Source organism: Colobus angolensis, unplaced genomic scaffold (assembly GCF_000951035.1).
Source record: "Colobus angolensis palliatus isolate OR3802 unplaced genomic scaffold, Cang.pa_1.0 Scaffold71, whole genome shotgun sequence".
NCBI classification, from domain to species: domain Eukaryota; kingdom Metazoa; phylum Chordata; class Mammalia; order Primates; family Cercopithecidae; genus Colobus; species Colobus angolensis.
The window spans coordinates 59,780-69,916 of NW_012120821.1; the positions used below are offsets into that span (position 1 = coordinate 59,780).

General features: G+C 40.4%; 1 protein-coding gene across 2 annotated transcripts in view; it reads right to left on the reverse strand.

The window, feature by feature from the left end:
* Positions 1–10,137, reverse strand: part of CWH43 (cell wall biogenesis 43 C-terminal homolog (S. cerevisiae)) — a 76,740-nt gene that overhangs the window by 15,148 nt on the left and 51,455 nt on the right. For both annotated transcript variants that reach the window (XM_011927294.1, XM_011927297.1), the window contains exons 10-12: positions 7,107–7,212; positions 4,929–5,064; positions 3,200–3,349 (exon numbers count right to left, since the gene is read on the reverse strand). In XM_011927294.1, coding sequence (XP_011782684.1) covers positions 3,200–3,349; positions 4,929–5,064; positions 7,107–7,212 — 392 coding nt within the window. The remainder of the gene's footprint in view (positions 1–3,199; positions 3,350–4,928; positions 5,065–7,106; positions 7,213–10,137) is intronic.

The window sequence follows — 10,137 nt, forward strand, 5'->3', positions numbered from 1 at the left end:
AAAAAAAAAAAAAAAAACAAATCCAGGTCTAGAAAATTCCAAAGCCACTGAACCACAGGCAGTGTTTTCAATCCAATGTATTTTAGTAACATCTAACTGAAGTAATCTGTGAATTTGGTTTTACATTTTCTCAGGAGATAAATCTTACCTAGTGAGAGTAATAAAAGTTAAATGTATATATATATATATATATATGTATAAGGAAAGAGGGCAAGACAGAAAGAAAGAGAGAGCTCACATATGCTTTATGTTTTCTTATCTGTTAATATTTTGTCAGTCCAATAACCCTATAAAGTAAGCTGGAAAAGAGAATTTTATCCCATTTTCAGAGACACGAGAATTGGAACTTACCAAGGTTTACCTGCAATGAAACGAAACCTAGAATACAGTTTTGGTTCTTTGTCACTTAGTGTCAGACTATGGATTCTGTGCTCTCTCCTCTGTGTTTATGATGCATGTTATAGATTTCTTTAAATGGTGATTAGTGGCCCAGTTAATTACCTAAAATAATATCAGTTTTCATTATGGTGTTTGCCTGTGTGACTTCTAAAAAATGTTGCCATTTCCTATTTAGTGGTTATAAAAGATGTACTTATGTAGTCAGTACTTTTTAAAATCTTTTGAATCAGCTAATAACATGCACAAGCATTAGGAATTATTCATTCCTAATAGGATTTTCACATTTATATGCCATAATCACTGGAAAATGAAATCTCTAAATATTTTTTCACAGTAAGAATTTGTGTATTTAGTAATGTAGAAAACAAAGACAAAACATGTCGTGATCACGTCACAAATTATTCAAGGTGTTAACTTTCCTATGTCACTTTTGGGGAGGCTACAGTGTACCAGACAGTACTTCTAGGGGGTGGCTCAGAGCAGTGGTTCCTAAAGCAAAGACCAAGTCTAGTTGTGTGCATGGGACATGTCAGATGCTTGATTTATGTTTGAAAAATGAATTATTTTTTAAGCTGCCCAATATACCTTATATTCATAGTTGTCTGATTTGGTTTAGTAATGGCCATGTTAATTGAGCACTTCCTACATTCATGTATGTTGTATGAGGTACTATGGGTACAAGAACCCCATGAAATAGGTAGGATTATTGCCCCTGATTTGCAGTTGAGAAAACTAAAGCTCGAGGTAATTAAGTAACTCAGCAAAGGATACACAGCTAGTTAAAGAATTAGGATTCAAACCGGATTGTCTGATTGCAGGTTCTGGAATCCCATGCTCTTAATCATTAAACTACACTGCTTTCATCCCTAGAGTTATGTATCCTCAATAAGTGTTCACTATTATTGTTACTGCTATTGTTGTCATCATTATTATTGAATCAAATGAGCAAGACAGCAAGTAAAGGATATGGTGTTATCCAGAGAACTTTAAGTATGTGGTTAACAGAAAGTGGGAAAAGGCAATCCTTCCCTCCTCTTTTTCAAGCGCATTCCTGGGGCTCTCTTTTAGCTTTCTCTTCCTTTTCAAACCTATTCTTCACGTTTTGGGATATATTGGAGAGAGTTAAAGGGGACAGGGGGAAAAAGGCAAAGGAAAAATGGAAGGAGTTCAACTGTTTCTTAGGTTGAGAACTTGCAACCTTTAAACAAGAAAGTACCTTTATTTAAAAAAAAAAAAAAAGATAAACCAAATGTTAAGTACGACATAAGGTCATGAGAATGATTTCTGAATGCCTGTACTTCCTACATGAAAATCACTGGGAGGAACAGAAAGCATTTCTTCAAACAGCTTTTTTAAGAGATACGAACCATCTATATCATCCATCCTCCAAACACTCCTCTTATTTCTAAGGAGGCAAGCAAGAGTCTGGTTCATGAATGGTTCATATTAATTATATTTGGAAGGTTTATTTATATTATCTATCATCTGACTTATTTAAGAAAATATTCAAATATGCTTTCACAGATTCACATAATAGTATTAGAAACAGTGAGGTAACCAGGGAAATAAGAGTGGCAGACACATCAATTTGTTTAAATAAAACACAGTACAACAATGTTGTTTTCCAAAAGTATGTCACTTTAAAGTTCTGTGGCCTCTTGTGTCATTAATGCAGGCAAAGCTTGCACATGAATGTCATAGCACATAGCTCTTTACATTCATGTTTAAATTATTGTGGTTTAGTATGGTATGGTAGAGTATAAGTTATATACTTTTATGTTTGCTTTTACAATATATTGCTGGGATTATTCATGATTTATTCAGTACTGTCACTGGTTGTAAATGTTATTCTTTGGTGATAAAACTCATTCCCCACTCTTCATGTTGCTTGTAGAGGGACTTCCTTAGAAAACCACCATTGGCCTCTCTCCCCATTCTTTTCTTTTGGGGAGGACTTTTCTAATTCAATAATCTTGAAGTTAATTTTACATGCTTGTCTCAAAACCTTCTTTTCTATTCTCCTTGGAAGCTGCCAGTTTGCAGACAGGCTGTTTTCCATCCTCTTCTTTCCATCAAAGAGAGAGCTTGCCAGGGCAGGCAGGGTAGGCCCACCGTTTATGGGGAGTCATTTTCATGTATATTTGGGGATGTATTCACAAGTCCATATGGACACTTAAGCCAGGTTGTCCAAATAGGCTTATAAGTATTCAAAGTGATATTTAGATCTCCCTCTTTCAGATTCCTCTGCCTATCTGTTGTTTGTAAAAACATGAGGGAGACAAGAGATGTCATTTAATAACCTCAAATCCCAACAGTACTTCCATTTGTAGCAGTAATCCTGTAGGAAAAGGGAATTTCTTTTTCTGTTGTGTGGTTGCAAGCACTTGTAGCCCTGGGTTTGGGGCTGCCTATGCCCTGACCATGAGCTTGCTCCTCGTTGGATGGGTTGTCTGACCTCTCTCAGCCTAGTTTCTTGACCTGCAAAATGGAGCTCTAATAGTGCTTACCTTGCACAGAGTGAAGATCAAACACAGTAATGCACTTTGGACAGTACCTGCACAGGGAATTGACCGTACAGCTCAGTAAATGCAGACTAACACGGCCCGTCCCTACACCAGCACTAACAGCTGCCTGCATCTTAAATGCTTCTGTCTGATTTTAAAAACCAGCAACACAGGGAGAAATACTTTGGGAGGTAAAAAAGAAGAAAATGAGAAAGGTGATTTCATAGAAATCAAAGTACATTGTTAATAACGTTTCTTGGCATTTGTGTAATATTAGGTAGGCCAAAGACACCCACTCGTGGTTCCCAAAGTGTGTCACGACAAAATCCACCGGCTTGCCCGAAATGTTAACGGTCAATGTGATGGCTGGTGCGATCTCGCCCTCTGGTGACGGAAGAAGGTGATGCTCCGATTTCACAATTGGGTATCTTGACAAAGCCATAATCCTGTATTGGAATGAAAAGAGACATGGGCATCATTGTCAGTCCCACTCTACCATGTACATGCATTAAAAAGGGATGGGTCCCACTGCACACATCCCACCAAGGGACATTCAAAGCGATGTGGCAGAGACTTATATGGCAGTCCACTTGTCAGATCGTTTCATCTGCTAGTTAGCATGTCTCACTGTGTCACTAAGGAAACACCATCAACTCTGTTTTAGTAAGCGCTATGGACACACGAAAAGGGCAGCATTAACAATACACAAAACCCATTGTACTTGCAGTTACTCTGCCAACACATTTGTGTAAACAATTCTAATATTAATCAACACATATGGGAAGGTACAGTCTTGCCAACTAGGACATGGAGTAACAACTTACAAAATTAGAAATGAAAAACTGTCCTATAGGCATATGAAAAGGCATTCCACCTCACTCTAAGCCACAGAGCTCAGTCCTTAGCAGGCTTCTCTTCTCTAGCTAGATGCATTCTCTGTCTGAGAGAATGGAGTCTCTGAGACAGGTCTGTCTCTATACGATGATAGCTGAAAGTACATCTCCAGCCTGGCCTGTCCTTCTCAGTCCTCCAGGCCATAACCAACTGCCTACTGGGCATGACTTGACCGTCTTGGGGTATCTCACACTTAGCACAAACCTACAGCTTTCCTGATGGTTCCCATTCCATTAAAGGGCATCATCTCTTAGCAGGTACTCAGGTCAAAAACCTAGACATCGCCCTTGATTCTTCCTTCCCCTCCCCTGACATCTAAACTATTGTAAGTTCTGTTGGCTCTATTCTAAAATAGTTCCTGAGTTTGTCCTCTTGTCACCATCTCCACTGTTCCCATTATCATCTCTCATCTGTGCTATTTCTGCCTCCTGGCTCCCACTCTTGTCCCTGAGAATCTGTTCCTCCAGATCACTATCCTGTTTAAAATCCTTCAGTGGCTTCCAATCACAACTGGATAAAATGGAGCCCTCTATGATCAGGTACCCATCTTTGACTTCCTTTCTTACCAGTTGCACTTTGGCCCCCCATGCTCCAGGCACACCAAGATGGATCCTGCCTCAGTCTGCACCCAGACTGTTCCCTCAGCTCTTCCCAAGGCTGATCCTGGCTCCTGCTCACTATGACATCTTCGCAGAGACTTTCCTGATCACCCTGCCTATAGTAGCATCCCCATGGCCAATGCCCACCTAGTTATTCTCCCTCAGTGGTTTCTTTTCTACACAGCACTTATCATGATCGTGAAGTACCTTATTTATTTTTTGTGTGTACATGTTGATTTTCTGTCTTACACTGGAAAGTAAGCTCCATGAGGATGGCATCCAGGCCAGACATGCTTGGTGCTGTGACCTCAGTTCCTAGATTTATAATAGTGAAGAACTGGAAATATCCAGTCATAGAAAAACCACTTGAAAAATTACAGAATGTGCATATCTCCAGCACCTCCTCAACCCACAAGAAGCATCACTGGGGCACATTCACCAAAGGTACAAAAATATCAACTTGCCACTCCAAGTCTATGCAGTCTAGCCTTTCAGGACTATCTTCAGGATTAATTCTCAAGTGTATACTCACCCCCAAGTGTGATACCTTGTGCTTGGACCAAAGTCTGTATAGAAACCCAACTTCTCCCCTAACCACATGGTTAAGTCATTGTTCCCCATATAGGGCTTAGAAGCATCACTCTCCAAAATTGTTATGAAATCCGCATCTGTTCAGAAAAAAAAAAAAAGTAGCATACAGTGACATACAGTGATGAATCACAGCAAGGCAAAAAACAATTAGCAACATTTTATTCTTGACTCTTAACCTTTTTTTCTTTACTGTTAACCCAAAAACAAAGTAATTTTTAATAAGTCACTGGAAGGAAGTGGCTCAAATCTGAGCTCTAAAGGAATTTTCCCATGTTTAGAATGCAATTAAAACGTGAAACACCTCCAGGAACTACCGAGAATGATACAAATTTTCAAATGTGCTCAACATCATTCCTAAAATAATCTTAACGCATTTCTCAAATATCCAATTTATGTTCAGAAACAAGAGAACGGTGCACCATAGCATTTTATTCCAGGACAGACAGCTCCATGGTACTGACCCAGAACTAAGTTGATTGGCGTTTCTAGATCTTGGCCAGGAGTGCCTTGGAAGCCTGAAATCAGACTAAAAAAGGGCTAAGGGGCAAAGAAATGTCTCAGTGGTATTATATACACATAGATACTAAGACATTGCTCAGGAGGCATGCTTATCATTAAGAATAACCAGAACAGGTTAGTCCTTTACTTATCCTGCTCCATACACCTGTAGCTGGCCTAAAAACCAAAAACACTCTCATATTTCAAAGATGCTTCACACAAAAATGAGCACACCGGAGCATTGAAACAAATCAAATTGACCCTAGGCCTGTTGAAAGCAATTGTGGGTATTTCTCATAAGGTGGGATGAGAGACTGAGAAAAGAAATAAGACACAGAGATAAAGTATAGAGAAAGAATACTGATCCCAGGGGACCAGTGCTCAGCATATGGAGGACCTGCACCGGCCCCAGTCACTGAGTTCCCTTAGTATTTATTGATTACTATTTTCACTATCTCAGCAAGGGGAATGCGGCAGGAGAACAGGGTGATAGTGGGGAGAAGGTCAGCAGGAAAACATGTGAGCAAAGGAATCTGTGTTACAAATAAGTTCAAGGGAAGGTACTGTGCCCGGATGTGTACGTAGGCCAGATTTATGCTTCTCTCCGCCCAAACATCTCAGTGTAGCAAGGAGTAACAGAGCAGCATTGCTGCCAGCGTATCTCACCTCCAGCCACAGGGCAGTTTTCTCCTATCTCAGAATAGAACGAATGTATGATCGGGTTTTACACTGAGACATTCTGTTCCCAGGGACGTGCAGGAGATGGAGGCCTTCCTCTTATCTCAACTGCAAGAGGCCTTCCTCTTTTACTAATCCTCCCCAGCATACACCCTTTATGGGTGTCGGGCTGGGGGACAGTCAAGTCTTTCCCTTCCTATGAGGCCATATCTCAGGCTGTCTCAGTGGGGGGAAACCTTGGACAATACCCAGGCTTTCTTGGGCAGAGGCCCCTGTGACTTTCCACAGTGCATTGTGCCTCTGGCTAATCGAGAATGGAGAATGGCGATGACTTTTACCAAGCATACTGCCTGTAAACATATTGTTAACAAGGCACATCCTGCACAGCCCTAGACCCCTTAAATCTTGATTCCATACATAACATGTTTCTGTGAGCACAGGGTTGGGGCTAAAGTTACAGATTAACAGCATCTCAAGGCAAAACAATTTTCTTAGTATAAATCAAAATGGAATTTCTTATGTCTTCCTTTTCTACATAGACACAGTAACAGTCTGTTCTCTCTTTCTTTTCCCTGCAACCCATTCTGCCTTTTGATCCAACAGTTTTCTGGTCCCCAGCAGTGGGTCCCTAGGTGACAGGAGCTACTAGCAGGGGTATCCCTAAGAACAACACAACACGAATCCCCTGCAGATACTCAATATGAGGAGTTGCTCAGAATCAACTGAAGTAATTGCTTTCAAACAAAGACAGACGTGGTTACAGAAGCTCAGTCCCCCTGAAGCTGCCCGCCAAAGTAGAGCATTTTTGAGGTGAGTTTATGACCATCTGCTGGTCATAAATTTAATTTAATACCTGTGTTAAGTTATGGCTTATGACCCTGCTGAAAATAAAAGTAACAATAATAGTTTCTCAAAACCTGGAACTAATTCCAGAAAGACTTACCTGTTTCATTGAGAAGGTGAGCTGATCTTTCTAGGCTAGACCACCCTTCATTGTCATATCCAAACCTGAAAGGCCAGATAGCAGCAGAGACCTCTTTGGCTGGTGCCTGAGGAATTGTTTTAATGATAATTTAGGATGACTGTGAACAATGGCAGTTTCAGTGACCCACTTTTCTCCACTTCTCTCTACCAAAATTCTTATTTCAGCAAAGGAATTTCCTTAGACATTTTCCCACATTTAATCCATGAAAATAAGGAGATATTTGCTATACAGCATTCTCAAATTAGTCTTCTGTAAATTTCTAGCTTAAGCTTGGAAGTTAGGAGGGATGTTTGAAAAGTGAGTATTTGTAATAAGTACTGCTTATAATAATGAAAGTTAGAAAGAGCCTGGCTGTCCATAAACAGGAAAATGAATAAGCAAATGGTGCTACATATGTGGAATGGAACCCTATACAACCCTAATAAGTGAATTAGGGCTACATAGGTCCACAAGGAGGAATCTCAGAAAGATTATTTTAAATTTTAAAAAAAAGTATGTTGTAAAATACATACATCAAATGTCATTTAGAAGAAAGCAGTATTGTCTAGGGATCTGTCATATATGGTAACAATAGAAAGGAATGCATGAAAGTGCTAAAAAAAGAAAATCACAATACTCAGGATAGTGTTTACTCCTGCATGGGAAATGAATCACACAGAGGGATACAGAGGGGCCTTCAACATATTGAAGAAGTGGTCAGCTTATTCTAACCTAGTTATGAATGATGTTACACCCCTGCTGTACTGGAAAGTTCAAGGTCCAGGAGCACAGCCCCTTTTATGAGGTCCTCAGGTCATGTGCGAGTCAGAGAATGCACTGCCCAACCCTAAGTATCAATCTCAAATGATTACCTACTAAGGTAGTGGGGGACTCAGGGAGGGAGGTGGCAATGGCTAATGGGTCAAAAAAAATCAAAAGAATAAGACCTACTATTTAATAGTACAATAAGGTGACTATAGTCAATGATAATTTAATTGTATATTTTAAAATAAAGAATGTAACTGAATTGTTTGTAACCCAAAGGAGAAATTCTTAAGGGAATGGATATCCCATTCTCCACAATGTGCTTATTTTACAATGCATGCCTTTATCAAAACATCCCATGTACCCTAAAAATGTATACTCCTACTATGCAATGACAAAAAAAATTTAAATAATTTTTAGAATGGTAAAAACAGAAAAGAATCAAATGAATACCTAGTAAAGAAAGCAGAACCATCAATAGAGATTTCATGAGGCATATTATATTTATCATGCTATCCTTTTCCTTACAACTATTCATCTGTAATTAATTCTAGATGTCATAACTTCAAAACATGCTATTCCTTTATTCTTCCCAGGAAATGCCACTCCCTTCATCCAGCTGCTCAAACCAAAAACATAGAAGTCTCCTTGATTCCTTCCTTCTCACCCAACATCTACCCTCTCTGCCAATCCTATCAATTCTACTTTCAAAATATATTCTAAGTCTATCCACTTATCTCCAACTTTATTTCCATTACACCAGCAAAGATCACCATCATCTCTCTACTGGACACCTGAAGAAGCCTCAGAACTTATCTCCTTGCATCCATTCTTATCTCCCTATAATCCGTTTTTCAAAGAGCAGCCAAATTGACATATATCATTTTTTTTCACTCTCCTGCTTGAGACACTACTGTGGCTTCCATCGCAAGGAAAATAAAATCACCATGAGAATGTAAATTAGTACAATTACAATGGAAAACAGTTTAGAGATTCCTTAAAGAAATAAAAGGAGAACTACCATTTGATCCAGCAATTCCACTACAGGGGATCTACCCAAAATGAAAGACGTCATTACATTAAAAAGACTTGGACACACATGTTTATAGCAGCACAATTCACAATTGCAAAGATATGGAACCAACTTAAGCACCCACTGACCAATGACTGGATAAAGAAAATGTAATATATATATATATACACACACACACACACATATACATACGTACACACACACACACACACACACACACACACACACACCATGGAATACTACTCAGCCATGAAAAGGAACAAAATAATATCTTTTGCAGCAATTTGGATGGGGCTGAATGCCGTTATTCTGAGTGAGGTAACTCGGGAATTAAAAACCAAATATTGTATGTTCTTACCTATAAGTGGGAGCTAAGTTATGAGGATGCAAAGGCATGAGTTATACAATGAACTTTGGGGACTTGGAGGGATGGGTGGGATGGGGTAAGGGATAAAAGACTACATCTTGGGGATGGCAGGAAAATGGCAAATAGGAGGCAAAACTAACTTGCAGCTCCCACTTCAACAGAGAGAGCAGTGCATGGAGACCCACATCGTGAACTTTTGCTCCAAGAACTACCACAGGAACATACCAGGAAAGCCAAGGGAATCCACAGACCCTTTGAAGGAAGTGGATTGCTACTGCAGGGTCCATGGGACAGCCAAGAAACTATCAGTCAGCTTGCTTTCTCAGCTGGGAGGCTTTTAGCCTGGGACAAGTTCCTAGCCCTGCTCACCAGCTGCCTGGACATAAACTGAGTGCTGTTGTGGGGGCGTGGTTAGAGTGAGACCAGCCTTTTGCGCTATGGGTTGCATGGGAGCTGGGTGAGGCCTGTGGCTGCCAGCTTTTCCCCACTTCCCCGGCAACCTATGTGACACACCAGAGGCGGCGATGATTCCCCTGGAAATATAACTCCACTGGCCTAGGATCCACACACCCATCTCCCACAGCAGCTACAGCCAGCCCAGCCCAACAAGAGTCTGAGCTCAGAGGCACCTAACCCTGCCCCCACCTGATGGTCTTTCTCTACTGGTCCTTGTAGCTGAAGAAAAAGGACATACTTTTGTAGGAGTTCCATGGCCCCACCCACCACCTGATCCTGCCTATATACTACCACAGCTGATGTGCTCTTGAAAGTGCCACCCCCTGCAGCACACCAACATGGCACAAGTATACATATGTAACAAACCTGCACATTATGCACATGTACCC